This window comes from Mustela nigripes, chromosome 11, assembly GCF_022355385.1.
Source record: "Mustela nigripes isolate SB6536 chromosome 11, MUSNIG.SB6536, whole genome shotgun sequence".
In the NCBI taxonomy this organism is placed as follows: Eukaryota; Metazoa; Chordata; class Mammalia; order Carnivora; family Mustelidae; genus Mustela; species Mustela nigripes.
The window spans coordinates 37,416,734-37,435,999 of record NC_081567.1 but is presented as its reverse complement, the minus strand read 5'-3'; the positions used below and the strand labels follow the sequence as shown (position 1 = coordinate 37,435,999).

The 19,266-nt window shown below is 61.7% G+C and overlaps 1 protein-coding gene and 1 long non-coding RNA gene across 4 annotated transcripts in view; one reads left to right on the top strand and one right to left on the bottom strand.

The window, feature by feature from the left end:
- The first annotated feature begins 45 nt into the window (after positions 1-45).
- LOC132027013 (uncharacterized) lies at positions 46-4,011 on the top strand. Its single transcript, XR_009407048.1, has 3 exons — positions 46-603; positions 2,858-2,933; positions 3,760-4,011. It is a non-coding gene; the product is annotated as an uncharacterized LOC132027013 (long non-coding RNA).
- Positions 4,012-5,863: 1,852 nt separating this feature from the next.
- ABCA3 (ATP binding cassette subfamily A member 3) overlaps positions 5,864-19,266 on the bottom strand; it is a 39,002-nt gene continuing 25,599 nt past the window's right edge. For 2 of the 3 annotated variants that reach the window (XM_059415624.1, XM_059415625.1), the window contains exons 20-33: positions 18,373-18,559; positions 17,366-17,669; positions 14,886-15,159; positions 12,140-12,344; positions 11,619-11,838; positions 11,241-11,399; positions 10,220-10,392; positions 9,583-9,705; positions 9,310-9,504; positions 8,536-8,723; positions 7,887-8,057; positions 7,430-7,620; positions 7,222-7,295; positions 5,864-6,753 (exon numbers count right to left, since the gene is read on the bottom strand). In XM_059415624.1, coding sequence (XP_059271607.1) covers positions 6,622-6,753; positions 7,222-7,295; positions 7,430-7,620; positions 7,887-8,057; positions 8,536-8,723; positions 9,310-9,504; positions 9,583-9,705; positions 10,220-10,392; positions 11,241-11,399; positions 11,619-11,838; positions 12,140-12,344; positions 14,886-15,159; positions 17,366-17,669; positions 18,373-18,559 — 2,596 coding nt within the window. In that variant the 3' untranslated portion in view covers positions 5,864-6,621. Of the gene's footprint in view, positions 6,754-7,221; positions 7,296-7,429; positions 7,621-7,886; positions 8,058-8,535; positions 8,724-9,309; positions 9,505-9,582; positions 9,706-10,219; positions 10,393-11,240; positions 11,400-11,618; positions 11,839-12,139; positions 12,345-14,885; positions 15,160-17,365; positions 17,670-18,372; positions 18,560-19,266 lie in introns of those variants that run through there. The other variant, XM_059415626.1, reaches the window with a different exon arrangement.

Sequence of the window (19,266 nt, the reverse complement as noted above, 5' to 3'; positions counted from 1 at the left end):
GCGCGTGCGCACTGCCTCGCAGCCCCTGTCCTCGCCGCAGCGCGCGCGGGGCGGCTGGGCCGGCGAGGCCGACCGGGTGCGGCGGCCTCTGGTGGCGGGTCCGGGGTCCCGCCGGGCGCAAGGCGGCTCAGGGGCCGGGCGGGTGCAGGGACGGCTTGATGAAGTAAAAAACCCCGAGGTGTGCGGACTGCCGGTGCTCGGTCGGGTCCTGAGCCGGCACAGGGACCCGTGCGGCTGAGACCCGAGTGGAAGGGGACGTCGGGCAGAGGAAAGGCGGGTGCAGCGGCGCCGAGGCCCATCGGAAGAAGCTAGGGGAGCCCGGGGCGGGGGGCGGCTCGCAGGCCAGGGCGGTGCCGGGGCAGCATCCCGTGCGAGGCGTCACCCCCTGGCCGGCGGACTGTGCTGGCAGGGAGGCCGACTCTTCTGGCAAAGTAGTGGCCCCGAGCCCAGGCAGAGGACTGGGGAGAGTAAATCCCGGCGCCGAGAGGGCCAGAGCTTTCGGATTTTGTTCACCGAGGTGTCCCCGCCCGTGTCTTGCGAGCGGTCGTTACTCGGTGCTCAGTGGAAGGAAGTGGCACCCCGCCCCAGACGTTGTTTGAACAGGTAGGTGCATCCAGGAAGAGAAGCGAGCGTCCGGAGAGTGGATCTCTTTTGGAGGAAGGAAGCCCTGTGATTTGGAGATGGATTAGCTGCCAAGGGCAAGGACAGGAGTGTCCGGGTTGCCGCTTGGTGACCAGGGATGGATGGATCGGGCTGCAGATGCCCTCTGCAAGTCATTGCCCTTTGCTTGCCTGAAGGGCCTTGACCCAGCAGCGCCTTTGTCCAGGGCGCACGAACGCAGTTGGGTGGGGAGGGAGCAGGCCAGTGACCCCACCATGGGGAGAGGGCGGTGGGGACACCACCAGCTGGGCTGACAGCTGCCTGTGCTTTTTAAAAATGTGCTAAAGTGATATAACTTGGCACGCATATAAATTTTAACACGTTTTATGTTAAATCTAAAGCATGATTTATTCAGACACAGAAGTTCAATCACATTTGTTTCTAAATATTATAAGTTTTTGTTATCAAGTGTGTCATCAGCTGTTGAACGTTAAAAGTTGAGCATCTTGTCTTTTGGCATTTTGAAGAACAACAGTATGTGTTTGGAAGAAATGTAAGAAGTTAAAACTAGTGGCCCCCAGCCCCTGCCTTCCAGGAGTTCTGGCTTCCCCTTCTTTTACACCTGTGCCAACCTACTAAGGCTCTGGGGACTCAGGGCTGGGATGATGGGTCCTTGGGGACCTTTGAAGGTCTTTGGTCCAGGTTTGATGGCGGGGGGGGGGGGCAGGGCTCCTAGAGACAGGGTGTCCGGCAGCCAGCCCCAGGCCTGGTTCTACCAGTGTCCTAAGCCCCTCACTTCCCTCCCAGGGTTGAGGTTCACTTATTGGCATGTGGGGCTGCTCTCACTTTGGAATCAGAATGTCCCCTCTGCCTTCGTTCTCTATGGGCCTGATGGCTTCTGCAGGGGCTCTCCTTGGAGGCCGGTCACCTGGGACACAGGGTTTAGTGGTAGCCTGGATTGTGCTGGAGCTCATGGTGGGCCATCCAGGCCTTGCATTCCATTGTAAAGCATGTCAAGAAGGCTCTTTTTTAATCTATTGCTAATAGTTGCCACGCTAGGGGCAGGGTGGCCCGGCCAGGTGCCACAGAGTCGAGCCGAGCCGTTTGGGTGGGGTCAGAGAGCTGGTGATGGCTTGGTGACCTTGAGGGAGGCATTAGAAGAGGGGCTGGATCACCAAGGCCTGGCTCCTTTCTGTGTGGTTGAGCGGGTGAGTGCCTGCCTCCCCTGAAGGAGCCCAGCAAGGGGCTCCGACTGGTCCTTCTGGGTGGCCAGGCTGGGCCTTCAGGGGCCAGACCACCACTGAGGGTCTGGAGTTGTGGGGAGGCCTTTGCAGTTCTAGGCTTGTGTCCCCAAGGTGTGGGGTGTCCAGTCCTGAGCTCTATCCTACCCTTCCTGCTGGCAGGCAACTCCGGACTCCCGCAGGCGCTCCTGAGCAGTGAGCTTGGGGGCTTGTGCTGGTTTTCATGCCGGAAGCCCTGTGTTCATTTCTGCCCCAGGGAAGTCAAGGATAGGGACACCGGACCTGGGGGGGGGGGTCAGAGGGGACGGGGAGGGGCTGAGCTGGATACAAAGCAGGCAGGCTGGAGTGCTGCAGCCCAGGGTGCAGTGAGGGTATATGGAGGCGCTCGCTGCAGCTAAGCCATCTAGGCCCCCAGCCCCGCTCCCAGAGCCTCCCCGCTCCCAGGATGTCGCACCATCCACAGCCTGTTGACTTGGAGTGTCTCCAGCCTTGGAGGCATCTGACACCAGCATCTGTGGGGTGTAGGCTGGGCCCCAGGAGTGGTGCCTGGGTAGCCCTGTGTGTTGAGGAAGGAAGGCAGGGCCCCCGCTCCCCGGGCCCGACCCTGTATCTTCAGCTCCTCTCCATGCCTACTTGAGGCCCAGGCCATACGGTCCTATCCGGCAGGGATGGGACCCCAGGCCCCAACATCCTGCTTCCTGGTGCTCTCCTGAAGGGCTGTGGGGGCCAAGACCTCTGCCTTGTTGCCCCTTCTTGGGTAGCCTCTCGGCCCACCTGCCCTGAGTCCTCTTGTGCAGGAAAGCCAGTGGCTTTGCCCTCCTTTGGGAAAGGGAGTCGAACCTTCCAGGGTTTGGAGTAGACTTGAGCCGGGGTTGCTGGAAGGGGTCTCGTGTCTGGAGAGTGGGGTGTCCTATGTGGCCTGCTGGCCTTAGCTGCGGGATGGTGTGAGCAGCCTCTCCTGACCTTGATTTTTGGGGGACCTCTTAGGACTTATGTGTACTGCCTCCTTGATGCAGGAGCCGGTGGGGGTTAGCCCCTCTGGGCCCAGGTGGAACCCAGGCTGTCTACCCAGGAATGTATCTCTGCGTGCAGGTAAGGCTCAGGCTTTTGCTGTGGCCACAGGCTCTGGGTGAGCTCAGGTGGCCCTCCCTTCACACTGACCAGTCTGCATGGGACTGGGGCTCTCAGAGGACCCAGCTGGCAGCTGGCATGGTGTGCCAGCTGTAGATGTGCCTGTAGACGCAGGGTGGCCTATAGACACAGCAGCCAAGTTGCCCTGGCAGGCGGTGTGGCTGCCGGTCTCTCGGAACTCTGGCCTCTCATCTCCGGGCTCCATCACTGCAGGCATCAGGTCTGGGGTGTCGGGACATTGCCATCCCTATGTGGTCAGGGAATTGACGAAGTTCAGCCTGGGGTCACGTGGGTCCGGGCCAGGCAGGCTGGGCCTGCTGGGGTCTGTGGGCATCCCCAGGCAGCTTGTGGCCACCTTTGGAGCAACCTTCCAGCCTTCCTTCTGGGTGCTGGCCTTGGCTCACTCCTTTGTCAGCCTTAGTCCTGTCAGCCGCTTTGTCGGACTGGGCTGAGGGTCCCTGAGACACAGCTGATCTCGGCTCCCCCGGAGTCCTGCCCTGAATACCTGGAATTGGCATTTGCCTGGCAGAACACTCCAGTTTGCCTGTGCCGTTGCAGTGAAAGGGCCCCGACACTCCTTGGGGGGCAGGGGTGGGTCACTTCCGCTGTGCTGTGGGGCTTCCTGAGTGAGGTGGGCTCTCAGCAGCTTGGGTGGGCAACAAGGGCCTGTCAGGTGCCCCCCGCCCCCCTGGATGCCAGCCTGCACTCTGCAGTCCTGGTGGAGGCTGGGGTTGCATCCTGGCTTCTATCTGGGTTCCCCAACTAAACACGAGATCACGCATCCCAGCTCCCTGCCCCTGGTGCAGCCACGCCTGTGTGTGGGCACCGTGGACAGCCCACATGACTTCCAGGAGCTGCGCCCTCCTGCTGTTCCTGCTTCCTGCCAATTCCACCTGGAGCCTTGGGGACACCTTGACCCTGAGAAAGGACCTTGAGGAGGGAGCCTCCACCTGGACGGTGCAGATGGTGATGAAATCCGCAGACTGCCTTCTCTGGACTTTGTACTTGGCAGAGAAATAAATACGTGTTTTTTCCCAAACCTGGGGCTGGGCCTTCTGGTGTGGGCCACCAGTCCGCCATAGCCTGCCTCCCACGGGAGCTGTTTCTGTGGCCAGGGTGGGGACCCCTCGACCCACTGCCTGCTGCCTGGCAATCCCCACGGGGAAGGCAGTGGAGGGGCTCAGCCTGAGGCCTATATCCAGCAGGATCTGTGCCCTCCTCCCTTGTCAGGCCACATTCTGTGTGCCACTGTCGTGCTGAGGGACTGTCCCCAAGCCCACTGTGTGTGGTTTGGTTGAGGCACACGGTGGATGGGGCTGGGGTTTCCACAGACCTACTCTCCTCTCATGTGGGTGTCAGCCCCTTGGGAGCATTCCCCCACCCAACGCCGCATGACCTTGGCTTTGGGGTCTGCTGACTGCTGTGGGGGAGGGGCAGGAGTCCAGCAGACACAGCAGCTGTTTGGGCCTCAATTCTCTCTCTCTGGGGACCCTCTGGCCCCAAGGATTGTTGGGGAGAGGGGTGGGCTGGGGTTGGGGGATGAAGCAGGTCAGCTGTGTGCCTGTGGCTTCTTCCCCATCTCCCCTGGGTCGGGAGCTGCCTCAGCTCAAACCAAACCAGCTAGGCTTGGGGAGGAGGGGGTTCAGGTCCCACTCCTGGCTCCTCGAGGATTCTCCGCTCCTGTGCTTTGTGTCTGGCAGCCTTGCAGATGACCTGGGGATATCCCTTCCTGCTGTGCCTGGGGTCCTCTCTGCCTGACTGCCGTTGCCTCAGCTCCGTGCTCCTCCCACAGAAACCCCGGGCCCTGTGGGCTCTTCCCGACTGTGGCACACTGGCCTCTCGGGTCCCCACTGCAGCAGCTCAGCCTTGCCCTGCCCTGCCCTCTCCCCAGGCACTGGTGGTGTTCCTAAGAAGGGCCTGATCAGGCCCACGGCACTTTTCCTCCTACTGGTCTCTGCAGCCCTCACTCTCCCTCTTGGCCCCTGTCAGATGAACCACCTCTCTCTGGACCAACGCAAGCTGACTGCAGTGGGGGTGTGCCTCGCAGGTGCCATTCCTTCAGTCTCGAATGCCTTTCCTCATGCCCTCAAAGGAAGAAAATGCCCATTTTCTAAATCTCTAACACAGACTTAAAAGCAAGCAGTAGGGCCACTGCTTGTGCCCTCACCCCACCCCAGAGGGCCTGGCCAACCCCACAGGGGCCACTACCTAGAAGATGCTTCCTCTGGGGCTTGTCTAGGACCCCAGCCACCCCTGGGCTTATGTTTTATAATGTGAAACTAGATGATGAGGGGGTAAGGAATTCTAAAGCGAAGAGACAGTTCCTGGAGCCTGCAGTGTTCCAGAGCTCAGAGAGGCTGATAAAAAGCACAAGAGATTGTCCTAAAGAACAAAGTGATAGGACAGGTCTTCTCTGAAACTATGAATTCTAAGAGAATATTAGCATAGAATAAAAACATGGAAATTTAAGAAACAGAAATGGGGCGCCTGGGTGGCTCAGTCAGTGAAGTGTCTGCCTTCAGTTCAGGTCATGATCCCAGAGTCCTACATTGGGCTCCCTGTTTGGCGGGAGCCTGCTTCTCCCTTTCCCACTGTGCACACACTCACTCTATCTCAAATAAATTTAAAACTCTAAAAACGGTCAGAAATAAGGATACATAAATAAACGGAGGGAGCTGATGCAGAAGGCTCTTATGCCTAAAGCTGGGAGTGGCCCCAGGGCCAGAGGCCTCCCACCCTGCCGGTCTGCCCCACTCACCCTGACCCTGGGCTTGTACCTCCTGGTAGGGATGGCCGACCTGGTGGGGGGCTGTCTAACCCACTCCGGTCCCTGCGGGTCTGGCTGCCAGACCTAGCAGTGAGTGTTGGAAGTCCCTCCATACACACCGTGGTTGTGTTCCCTCCCGGACTTTATTTTCTGGACAGAGTCACCATGTTTCAAGTGCATCTCCTTAGATGGTCCCTTGGTCCCGCAGGGGTCCCCAACTGGCCTCGTGCTGGTGGCTTCTCCAGAAGCTAGTCTCGGGCAGGAAGGACTGCCTTCTCTCTCCGAGCCCATGAACCCTGGAAGACGCTGGTGTGATGGTGCCGGGTGCAGGGTCAGCCCTACCCCGCCTCGAGCGCACGCTCGTAGAGCAGTGACTCCCAGGCGCCCGGAAGCCAAGGCCACGGAGCCTAGTCACAGCCAGCACCTCCCTCGTGGGTGGCCTCAGGCGACCTGCTCTCTGTTCTGGGCAACCTGGTGAGCCCCACAGCCCACCGTCCTGCTGGCTCCCTGTATCACCCCAGGGGAGGCTCCGTGCGTGTGCAGGTGAGGGGTGTCGCCAGTGCTCGCCTCGTGCAACTCCCAGGTCGGCCGCAGCCCCTCCCTGAGTGGCGCTCTGCCCAGAGACCCCGAGGTTCGCCCACACGGGCTACTGGGCTGCTCGTGCTGGGTCCCGCACTCCAGAGAGGGGCTTTGGCGACTGCCCTGGGCACGGATGTCCGCATGCTGATTGCCAGCGTGAGAGCTCCGACACCCTGGTCCCCACTGTGCCTTGATTCTCGCGTCCATTATAGAAACGGTGATTGGAAGTAAAGGTGCAGGATAAGATGAACTTGGAGGGGGAGGACGCCTGCCTGTGTGGCCACGCGCCCACCTGCCGGCTCCTCAGGGCCCCTCATCCTCAGCGGGCGGCTGCAGGTAGGCAAAGCTCAGGAAGACCTGCTCCAGGGAGATCTGGCTCACGGAGTAGTCGTCCACAGCGTACTTCTCTTTGGCCTTCTCCAGGACACCGAACACCTTGTGGGAATGAGGAAACAGCTTTAACAAGCCCAGGAGCTGGGATGGGGGGGTTGGCTGGGAGTGCTCTGGCCATGGGGGGGTGGGGGTAAGGCTCCCAGAGGTCCTAGCCCTGCCCCAGGCGGGGCCCCAGGCCACTGCAGGGAGTGGGCCTGACGGGGCGAGCCATGCTCCCAGGGGGAGGTGGGGGGCTGTGCCCTGTGAACCGGCCCCGGGGGCCAGGTATCCCCCAAATCTTCCCAGCTCACAGGGCGACCTTGGGCATGCTCTCTGGGCCAGTTTCCTTTTTTGCACCCATTTTTTTTTCTGACTCGAACGAATCTCCGAACCTGGCAAATTTTAGGATGCGCGCTAGAGTATAAACTGTAAGAGACTCCTGTTTGGAAGGAGCCTAGAAGCACCACAGAAGGAGCGATGGCTGGAAGGGCCTTGCTCAGCCCCAGCTAGGCTGGAAGGGCCCATGCTCACCTTGGCCCAGCTGAGGTCATCCCCGGGCAGGTGGTAATGGACCATCCCTTGGTGCTCGTCTTCCAGGACACTGCCTGCATGGAGAGGACACTGTGTTCCCTGGAGGGCCTGGGACCATGGAGTCTCGGCCCTCCTCCCAGGGGTCAGGGCCAGGGGCCGGGGCGGGGGGGAACTCGGCAGGGCTGAGGCTCTGTGTGGTGGCCCTCACCTGGGAAGGTCAGGGTCACGAACGCCTTGAACTCCTCCAGCGCCTCCTGCTGCCCGTCGCCCCGCACCTTGGCCTGCAGGGAATAGCCGCTGCCGAACTTGCTCTTGAGGTGCTGGGGGCTGCCCAGGCACTTGAACTGACCCTGCACCATGATGGCCAGCCGGGTGCACAAGGCCTCGCATTCCTCCATGCTGGGGAGAGGGGCAGAGGCCTGACAGGGGCGGGGCAGGGGATGCCAACGCCCGCCTTCCACAACAGAGGCTCCTGCAGAGAGGCCCGTGTCCACGGCCAGATCACACTGCTCCTGATTCCCACGTTCAGAGAGGGGCCCGCCTGGCGAGGCTGGGCACGTTCCTCAGGGGCTCCGACACAGCTGCTGACAGGTCTGTGCCCCCGGCCCCACCCAGCCAGCCCTTGTCCCTACTCTTCCACCGACCCCCGGAGACTCTGGCTCTACCTGTGGGAGGTGATGACGATGGCCTTGCCGGACTCACGGGCCCGGGCCACGGTGTCCCAGAGCAGACGCCGGGCCACGGGATCCATGCCGGTGGATGGCTCGTCCAGGAAGATGACCGAAGGCTCTCCAAGCAGGGCAATGGCCGTGCTCAGCTTCCGCTTGTTGCCGCCGCTGGAAACAGAGGGGAACACGGAGGCCAAGGCTCATAATTAGCACGGGCTCCCCATGTCCCAGCACCAGACTGGGTCCCAGGATCCCAGAGCGTCCTGGGTGAACAGGAATGAGGGGAGCATGCCTGGAAAGCCCACCTTGTAGCTTTGGGGGGGTCCAAGGAAAGCTGTGCTGAGGGGGGTCACGTACACACCCACACAGAGGACAGCAACACTATCTGTGCTGACCAGAACCTGATGGGCCTGACCTCCCCCTGGCCTGACTGTGCCTCCCAGGGGCAAGAACTGGCATGCAGGCCCTCTCACCCTGCACCGCCCGGCTCATGCCGCTGAAGCCCCATCTGATCCTGGAACAGCGGGTGGGAGTTCTGGCCCTGGACCCGTTTGGCTGCCCCCAGCTTTGTGGGAGGGGAGACTCCAACTCTACCCCGGGACATGGAGGTGCCCGCTGCTCGGGGTGGGCCCCAGCACAGCAGCACCTGTACGTCCTGACCAGCTTGTCGGCGTGCGGCTCCAGAAGCAGGCCGCGGAGCGCGTTCTCCACGCAGGCGGCGACGTGGCGCTCAGGGATGCCCCGGAGCCGGGCATACATGACCAGCGTCTCCCGGCCTGTCATGTGGTCCAGCAGGGCGTCAAATTGGGGGCAGTAGCCTATCCGCTGCCGCACCTGAAGGCGGGGTGCAGGGGTCAGGGGGGGCTCCTCCAGGTTTCCCCCAGCAGATTGGTCTGGGGCGACCCATTGGTGCACAGGCCCCAGTGGTTTCTCCCCTTCCCTCAGCGAGGCCCTGAAACCCACACCCGGGGGGCCCAGAGCACTGTGTACCCTCCGCTGAGGCGGAACCGGCCATGCCTTGCTGGGCTCACGAGCTGTGGCCAGGGTTCCTCACTGTGCAGCAGGTGCCATGATGCTCTAAACAGTGTGCTTTGTCACTAACATCACACCCAGCTTTGGTTTTTGGTGGAATGCCTGCTCCGAGCAGCCCAGGGCACACTCACAATTGGTCTGTGTACACAGACCTTGCTGCGAGCACCAAGGTCCTGGGGCCAGAGAAGTGGCTTCTCAGAGAGACACTGTGGCAAGGGTCCTTCTGGCCTGAGGCTCTTACCTTCCTGACCTCTCTCTCTCCTCCCCGTTGCTTCTCTCTGGCCCCTGGCCACCACCTCGTCCCCCATCTGCGCAACTGTGAGCCAGGAACGAGCCCCGTCCCTGCCTCCACAGTGTCCCCTCTTCCCACCTCCCTGGCTGCACCCACCTTCCCGATTTCAGAGCTGATGCTATAGCCCCCAACAAAGGCATCCCCAGATGTGATAGTCTCCTCTCCTGTCAGCATTTTGAAAGTCGTGGTTTTCCCAGCTCCATTGAAACCCAGCAAGCCGAAACACTCCCCTTTCTGGACTGCGAGGGAGATCTTGTCCACAGCAAGCAGGGGCGCCCGCTGCTCATATACCTGCAGGACACCAGGTGTTGGGGCCTGGAGGCAGCCCAGGGGGTCTGCCCAGGGCCTGTGTGGGGAGACCCGCCTGACCTTGGACAGCTCTTTGATAACCAGCGGGGTGTCCAGCAAGGAGTCCATGCTGGGAGCCAGGACCCGGTTCCTTTCCTCCACCACGTCCTGGTCCTCAGGAGGTGCTGACGTCCGAGCTTCCATCTAATTGTTCCGGAAAAAGACCGCAACGGCTGAGCTCCGGGTCAGGGAGTTCTTTTCCGTGGGACAAAGGGCGGGGGTCTCTGAGACCGCGGGTGTGCTAGTTCGGGCTTTCACAAGGACGGCTGGGGGACTTAAGGGCTGACATGCACGCCCAGGAGACACACACCGCCAAGAAGCAAGGACGGTGCAGGACGCGCCCAGATGGCCAAGAGCGTCAGCTGAGGGGCGGGAGTCTGCCCTACATGGACAGAAGCTCCGTGTTGGAACGGTCTTCACAGGTCAGAGTGGCCACCCCGCCCTGGGTTCCCGTGTCTGGCCAGCGCAGGCTCCTTCCCAGGTTCGCTTGTGCAATGGGGCGGACATGACACACATGAGGGCGGCTGGCCTGACAGCCTCTGCCCAGATGGAGACTGTGGGGGCCCCAGGGGTCCGAGCAAGGGCAGCTGCCGGCAAGCACCACAGCCTCCGGTGCCCAGGCCAGAGGTGGAGTGCAAGGAGCCCCGGGACCACTCACCAGTGCCCGCCTCCTCCGGAAGGCACACAGGCAGGTCTTGAGCCTCCACAGCGTGTCGGTCTCGATGAGGAAGAGCAGGCTGAGGTAGGCAAATCCAGAAGCTGCCATGGAGGTCACGAACCTGCCGACCCCCGGGGCACTCCACGCGTAGAAGTTCTGCTGGTACTGGATGTCTGTGTGGGGGAGGGGGTGAGCACCACGTCTCCCGTCCCCCCGCCCGTGCCCTCCCCCCGGCCCCGCACCCCATCCCATGATCCCCCTCCTGCATGCCATCCCCCGCCACCTTCCTGCGCACCCCCCTCCCGCCGACCACCCCGGCTGCCCCATGTGCCCTCCTGCCTCGCCCCGTCCCCTTCTACCCTGCAACTCTTGTCCTGCAAACCATCCTCCCACCCTGTGCCTCTACCCTGTGTCCCAGCCCGAGCCCCACCCCCATAGACCCACAGGTGCCTGCACACCGGCCCCAATGGTGGCTGTGAAGGCACAGGGTCCACTCATCGTCTGAGGCCGTGCCCTGTGCTTGTCACTACCTCCCAGAAGCCCCAAGAACTGCCTGTATCTGGGGGCAGTTTTGCTTTGCAAGGTGTGCACATGACAAGTGACTGAGTCACAGCCTCGCTTGCTTGCTCCCATGCTCCTTTGCCGCTTGGGGGCTGCATGGAGACGTGAAGATGGGACCTGCCAACCCTACTCCTGTGGTCACAGCCGTGACAGCTGACCAATGCTGAAGACTGGTCCAGGCATGGGAAGGGTGTGTAGGGAGCTGAGAGGTGGCCCCCAGAATGACCTGACATGTCCCAAGCCCCAGAGCCCATGAAAACCCCACTTCAGAAACGGTCTCGCAGATGGAGTAAGTTCAGGTCCTGAGGTAAGAGCCTACAATGAGGATGTGCCCTGGATGCACCCCAGACGACCTTGCTAGAGAAAGGCAGGGGTGTGCAAGACACAGAGATGCCCAGTGGGCAGGGGGACACAGCAGGTCGGCGAGCCTACAGGGAGGGGCAGCCACAGGGACACGCACTGTATTTCTTGCAGTAGTGGGCCGCGACCTCGGAGGATGTGCAGTACCGCCTCGTCTCGAAGTTCTCGTGGAAGCTGCTGACCGCCATCCCCAGACAGTGGTTGGGCAGTACCAGGAACACATGGTCCAGGGTTCTGGAAAGCTCTTCTAGCTTGACCGCTGCGCGGAGGGCACAGACCAGTAGGTGCTGGGGGTGACGGCCGGGACAACACCTCCAGGATGCATCCCTGCCCCCAAATCACGAGGCAGACGTGCCGCGGGCCCAGCAGGGCTGTATTTGGCAGAGGCGCCTGGCCCAGTGCCCACGCTGGGGCCACCCAGGACCAGAGCAGGGGGCTCCGCGTGCGCAGGACGGGGGAGGGGATCTGAGGCCCACACCTGGGATGCGCATGATGGTGACCATGAGGAAGGTGGCGACGCCCGACAGGATGTTGAATATGGTGAGCCTGGTATAGGCTGCAGCGGGCCCCGAGAAGCAGAAGTTCATCAGGTACATGAGGGGGATGATGGCCCAGCCGTATAGCATGAGCAGCAGCAAGGCGTCCGCCATGTGGCCATCGCGTGTGAAGGCGTGCACATCAAAGGCTTTGAACACCACCTGCCACGGCACAGAGGCGGGTGGCTCGGAGGGCTTTGCGGCCTGGTGCTCCCTGACGACTTGCCCCCTTCTCCCCTCTGCACTTGGGGCCATCTGGGCACGTGCCGCTCTGGACGCCCCCTGCCCCCGCACGTGGGCTGGAGGCTAGTGGTGCAGAGATGAGGGGTGTCTCTAGCCATCCCCCCAGGACTGGGGCTGAGCTGCCGGTGTGCACCCCAGGCTGGCTGCAGTCAGTGCAGGGGCCCCAGGGTAAGCCCCCTGTGACGGCTGGGGAGGGGTCCCAGCACCTCGCAGTCCTCACCAGCAGCAGCAGACTGGGAACCAGGAAGGACATGAGGTCCCACAGCAGCGCGGAGAGCCAGAAAGTGGCCACACGCACTCCGCTCACGAACTGGACATGCTTGGCCTGCACGGCCCTCTCGCTGACCGCCAGGATGGAGAACGTGCTGGCCAGGAACGCCATGGCGAACAGCAGATTGAGGGCGATGTCGAATCCCTTCCGGCCCCTGCAGGGGGTAGGGGGACAGGGCAGCTCAGGGACTGAGTGTAGTCAAGTCCACGCAGCAGGGGACACCCATCGGGTCCTTGGTCACCATCCAAGGCAGGAGGTGGAGTGGCCCTGCCGCTAATGGAGGTTAAGAGAGAATGCCACAGCTGTATGTGTGTGGCGGTGATCTCAGAGTGGGGAAAAGCCCATCCCCCCAGGACAGCTCCTCTGGGCTTCTGGGCCAGGGATGGTAGTGGTGCCCCCCTGGCCCCGGCCCCAAGGTGCTTGTGCCACCACCCTCCTGCCTTTCCCGAATCCCCTGAGAACTCCCACGGGGGCTCACTCTGCCCTGGCCAGACACTGCCACTGTGCCCCTGCCCCCATGCACCCCCCTGCGGCGGCTCTTCTCCCGCACTGGGTGCATTCCACATGCTGTAAACAACGGCTAGCAATGCCTTCCAGAAACCAGCACAGATGGCGTAATTCTGCTGCTTGAAGATTTCCTGTCTGCCTCAAAAAATGGCACTTTGACATCTGGTTACTATTTGACCAAAAAGAGAGAATTACGGATATACACTACGACACCGACGGGCCTTGGAAGTGAAAAAAGCGAGTCACAAAAGGCCTCTCATCATACGATTCTATCAGCAGGAGATGTCCCGAGCAGGTGTGTCCCCGAGACAGAGACAGCATGGAGGCCGCCTGGAGAAGGGGACACAGGAGCGGCCAGTGATGGCTGGGTCCCGGAACCCCCGTGAGAGTAAAATGACACCGTGGGCCAAGAGGCACACAAGAAGGTGCTCAGCACAGAGAACCACTAGGGAAACACCAAGCCAAGCCGCAGTGAGAGGCCACCTCACGGAGCTCTCGTGTCCAGCACGTGCGGGAGAGGATGTGGACAGGGGCAGCCCTCCGGCGCCTTAGGCGGGAACACACACTGGGGCTGCCGCTCTGGGAACAGCGCGGAGGGTCCGCAGAGAGTGAAAGCCTGAGCCACCAGGGGCTCTGGCCATCCTGCGTTCAGAAAACGGAACCGCTGACTGGGCGCGATGTGGGCCCTGCGTGCAGGAGGCCCCATGGCTTACAGCAGCCGAGATGGAGACGACCCAGCATCCGTCCATGGGATCAAGAAACCAGGGTCGGACTGCAGGACAGTGCTTTCTGGCCACAACAAAGGAGGACATCCTGCCACGTGTGACAATGTGCATGGCCCTTGAGGGCATGGAGTCAAATTAAGTACGTTAGACAGAGAAAGAGAATACTGTGTGATCTTTCTCACGTCTGGAGTCTCCAAAAACCAGCATGGAGGTCACAGACCCGGAGACCAGAGGTGGGGGGGGGGGCAAGGCAGGTGAGGGGTCAACATGTCCAGCTTTCCTGTCAAAAACTGAGCACGTCCTCGGGGGTCATGTACAGCATGGTGACTGCAGTTAAGGTCACCAATCTGGATTAAGTGCTGGAAGCTGCTCAGAGAGATGACCTCCTCATCACAGAGAAGACTCTGGAACTACATGGGACTGGGGTGTTGACTAGACGACGGGTGGTGACGGTTTACCCCGCACCTGGAACTAACGTAACCTTGTGTGTCAGCGACAGCAAGCCTGCCGATGGCCCGTGCTCCGAGTATGCTAACAACCGTTTGGCTGTATGTCACACGTGGGTGCAGAGCTCTAGCTCCTCACACCGCGAACACGAAACAAAGGTCCCCACAGCCCCGTCCACCACACTGAGCCCACCGGGAGGGAGCTGCCCCTTTTCCATGTCCCCACCCTCCTAGGTCTGAGGGCCCCACAGGCCTGTCTCCTTGGGGCCCTGTCAGAGCAGAGGCCCCTCCCTGGGGTGGCGTGGCTCCTGACCCCGCACTAGAGGGGCAGACAACGACCACCATATCTCTGCTTTCGGGGTAGAGACAGGAGGTTATTGAGGTGGAGGACCTCGTAGGACCCAGAGCACTTTCCAACACGGGGCAGGGGTTGGAGATGAAACTGCCACCCCATTAATGAACTGCCCTGCGTGGGGCGATGGTTCTGAAATTAACTGATTTTCCTGGGCTTCCTCTGAATGGTCCCAGAGTCTGGGAGGCTCTGTAAGTGTAGGGGAGGCTCCCCCATGCATCACAGCAGGATGAGGCCTGAGAACAGAGGTGCCATGGGGTTTCCTGACTCGTGGCCGCCTCAGGCAGGGACACCTGACCTCGCTGTGTTCTGCATCCTAGTCATGTGCTGGGACTCCAGGGAACAGCAGTCAGCAGGAGGTGGGTATAGATCTGGGAAGAGGGCATGACTGCCCTCCAGATCCCCAGGAGGTCCCCCTCGGAGACCTCATTGGACATAGGACAGGGTCCCCACCAGCTCATCTGTTACCCAAGGAAAGGGTGAGTGTGGAAGGCTAAGAAAGATGTGGGGCAGAGGTTCCTGGCCAGAACCCAGAAGCTTCCCGAAGGCAGACACTGTGCTCTATCCACCTGCATGCCCATTTGAGTGCCCCGGGGGCTCAGTCTCGGTGGAGGTCATGATGGTCAGGCATGGGGCTGGGCCGAGGGACGGGGTAGCGCACGTACTCGTTGAACTGGTCCTTGGCGGCCTGCAGGGTGTTCCGGGGCTGGGGGTAGTTGGAGACCACGATGGAGGCCAAGGGGCCACACAGCTGCTTGAACAGAAGGTTGTCCACGATGGCCAGCGCGGTGGCGGGGGAATGGTAGGCCTGGTTGTTGAACAGGGCCGTGACCACCGTCCACTCACCCACGTCTCTGAAGGACACTGCCACCAGGCACCGCTCATTGAAGCCGCCTCCCTCCACCGAGGCCCTGAAAATCAGGAACTCCTCCAGATCACCTGGGGGACAATGAAGCGTCAGTGGTGAACAGCTCCCCAGGGCACGTACCCAAGGCATCCACTCTGAGGAGCTCAGGCCTGGAGGAAGCTGGGAAGGACAGGCTGCCTTCTCCTCACATGGTCGGAGTCCGTGGGCCCCGGAGCAGTGTCATGGGAGGGGCGGGGCCTGAGGCTGCAGGGCTCGGGTGAGTGGGGACCCTGTAGCCACAGGAGGCCACAGGGATGAGGAGAGCTCCTCTTCCTGTCCCGGGCTGGGGGGATGCTATAGGGAGCAGCGGCGGGCCAGGGTTACATGGCAGGAGGCCAGGCTCTGAAAGGCAGAGCTGTCTCAGGTAATGGGCGCTGGGCTGGCAGGGAGGGGCTGCCCTCAGGGGCTGCGATCAGATAGGACCCCTGCCTGTTTTCCTGGTGTTCTAGTTTTTATGGAATGAAAAAGTACCCCTTCATAATCAGGAATAAAAAAAAAAAAAAGATGGTTTTTAAAAAGAGTGGCCCGGGGCGTCTGGGTGACTCAATGGGTTAAGTGTCTGCCTTCGGCTCTGGCCGTGACCTCAGGGTCCTGGGATGGAGCCCCGTGTCGGGCTCCCTGCTCCGCGGGGAGCCTGCTTCTCCCTTTATCCCTCCCTCTGTGTGCACGTGCCCGCGCTCTCTCTCAAATAAATGAACAAAATCTGAAAAAAAAAAAAAAGAAAACTAACAGTACCTGGGGGAGGGGGCCCAGGGAGGAGGAACGCTCCCTGGTCACCCGGAAGAACCCCAGTCGATCACTATTTCAGGTCTTGGACCGCCCCCCCGGGCATTTGGGTTCTGGGAGGCCAGGACCTGCCTCAGTCCTGCTGGCCCTCACTTTACTCCGCGGCAGATGCGTGGTGAGAGGCGTTCCCAACGCGCGTGCTGGGCCTGCCCTGAGCTCGTTGCCGGCCAGCTCCCTCCAGCATCGCTCACACCTGCTCACACCCTGGCTACCCCGGGCCTGCCTCCCTCTCTCTATAAACAGGGCCAACGAGGACACCTGCCCCCGGGACGAGGGTCACTGAGAGAACAGGGACATGTCCGTGAGCCCTAACGTCAAGAATTACAAAGGCAGGGGCCTCTGGGTGGCTCAGTGGGTTAAGCCTCTGCCTTCAGCTCAGGTCATGATCTCAGGGTCCTGGGATGGAGCCCCGCATCGGGCTCTCTGCTCTGAGGGGAGCCTGCTTCCTCCTCTCTCTCTGCCTGCCTCTCTGCCTACCTGTGACCTCTCTCTGTCTGTCAAATAAATAACTAAAATATTAAAAAAAAAAAAAAGTTACAAAGGCTTCCCGGGTTGGCCGCAGCTGCTGTTACACAAGAAAAAGAAGATGTCCCTAAATATGGCGTAATGAGTCCACACAGCGAGGTGGTCAAACCCACGTGCTTGACGAGGAGATGGACACTTTGGCGTTCCAGAAGGACTGAGGCAGGGGCACCCGAGGCTATGTCCTGAGTGCCCCAGAGCCCCTGTGTGCCATGAGAGCCTCCAGCTCCTGGGGCCTGGCTGGGTGGCAGCCAGCACCCAGCTGGGGTGCACAGAGGTGACAGGAGCGTGGTCTTGGCGGAGATAAGCGGTGACGGTGGTGGGCGGGGCTGCACACGCGCCTGCCGTCACCAGGGCCCACTGCAGGGACAGCCTATGCCAGGGCATTCAGCCTTCCCCAGACAAGAACCGACTCCTGCCAAGACCCGCTGGCCAGCCAGTGTGCTGGCCAGGATGTGGGAGGGGAGCGGTGACCTGAGCCAACCTTCCCGCACGACCCGTTGAGCCCAAGCCCAAGGCCTGCTCCCAGCCCGGGGCAGCATCCGGCTGCCACCACTGGGGACAGAGATCATTCGGGCTTGATGGGATAGAAGAAAGAGCAGTGTCCCCTCAGTGCATGTGGTGACCTGCCTGGCAAACAGAGGCCACGGAGGTTTCGCACGTCACCTCCAATGGCCCCGAAACAGACAACCTGGGTACATGGCCACCCGGGCAAACCTGAGCCCTTGACACTGCCTGTGCCTGCCTCTGACTCTGGCCAACAGCCTTCTCCCCCAAGGGCAAGGTCTGGAGGTGTCTGTGATTGTCGTGATGGAGTGGGGGAGGGGGAGGCTTCCGAACATCCTCTGTGTGTGAGGACGAGGTGCACAGCGCCTGGGCTGAGAAGCCAGGCTCAGAGGGCGGAGCTCGGGCCCCGTGGCTGCCACTTACCCAGCACCTCCCGCGGCTCCTGGCCCGAAGCCTGCAGCATGCCCTTCAGACGCTCGGCCAGCTGCTGATCCAGCCGGGAGGCCCCTGGGACAGCGAAGGGCACGACGGTGCGGCCGTAGGCACCCAGGGTCAGCTCCAGCTTGGGGTCGTCGAAGGTCTCAGAGGAGTAGTTGACGGCCAGGAGGGCCAGGGTGACGCACGTCAGCGGGACCAGGACCTGGGCCACCACCATCTTCCACTCGCGCAGGCTGTATGCGGCCTTCTTCAGGAACATGGCCCAGAACTGCTGGCAGTGGAGGGCGAGCTGCGGCAGAGGAGATGAGCTGCCGTGGCTGCTACGCAGGCCCAGCCTGGGAACCCCGTGCAGCAGCCGCGGGCCCAGTCCAAACGCGAGCCTGGGGCTCCAGGCTGACATATGTGCCCCAAGGCCCCAGGGCTGCTTGCGAAGCTCCTTCAGTAACGCGACTCAGCCTCAGAGGTGGTTCACACCACCATGGAGGCCCGGCAGGTGCTGGGCACAGGGGGACCAGCTGTGGTCCCACAGGGGCACCGAGGCCTCTACTCTTGCCTGGTGCCCTGCCCTTGCTGGTGGGAGGACCCGGGCGGCACTCACAAGGGAGCAGAGGGCTGCCCTTCTCTGTCCTCCCAGTGGAGGCACCAGGTTTGGAGCCTGGCTCAGCCATATGGCAGCTGTACACCTGGGCCCAGGCCCCCCGGATGCTGCCCTCTGCCTCACCAGAGAGCACGAGGCCCACGGCTAGTCCTCAGTCCACGGAGCACCGTGAGCGTCACGTGCTACATCCACTCATCGGTGAGCAGCCCAGTGACAAAAGGAAAACAACAGCTGCCGGTTCAAACATTCCGGGTTTTCCTCCTCCATGGCATGACCGTGTGACCTGTACTCTGACCGCTTCCCAGCGAGTTGCGCTTCCTTCCGCAAGCCCTTGTCTGCCCCCGTGGACACCTAACATGTGGGGCTCAGGGGTCCCCCAGCCTCCTGCGCTCACCCCAGTGTTGAGCTTGGCGGTGGTGCACTCGTCCTCGATCAGGGAGCCTACGCCATTGGTCGGGTCCATGGCCCCACACAGGTGGCTGTCCACGGCCCAGTCACTCGCCCGCCTCTCATGCTGGTACTGCAAGGCAGGGAGCTGGATGGCCTGGATGTCCATGCTGCTGTCCACCAGCTTGCCGACCCTGCGCCGAGACACGAGAGGCCTGGTCACCGCTTGGCTGTCCCCGCGGAGGAGGAGGAACATGCCATTGGCTGTCCTGGCTAGAGTTTCGTTCCCTCACTGGTTCATCAACATGTGCCCCAGACACTGGGCACCGTAGTCGAGCAAAGTCTGGCAGAGACAGACAACCAGACAAGGGACCTGCTCTGCCCACAAGGACCCCGCCTCCCTGGGAGACGGGCCAGAGCCAGCATTCACAGCCAGGGCCGGGCGTGTGGGGGGGCACAGGCAGTGAGGCCGGCAGGCCCCTGGGTGCTGGGCCACAGGCTGGCCTGGGCCACCCTGGTGCCCAAGAGTGATCTCAGCCATGCGCACTCGCTGCCCTGTTGCCTGCTCTAGGATCTGCCCAGGATCCTCAAGGACAGACACGTACCTCGCACTTCCTTTTGTACATCTGGTTCTTAGCACTCTGTCTGCCAAATACGCCCTCAAGACAAGCCTGGCAGATACGTTTGTTGTCCCTGCCCGCGGTTCTGGGCCTCCGCCTGTCCAGGCCCCACCTTCATCCTGGACAGACACTTGCTCCAGGAAGGGGCCCCGGGGATGCTGCACATTCCCCATGAGGAAGGACGGAAGTTTCCAGGGCCTAAGCTCAGGGGCCCTCTGCTGGGTGAGTGCCGTGGGGAACTTGGGGCCCTGCTTGCAGCCGGCTGTCCGGCCGCCCGTTGG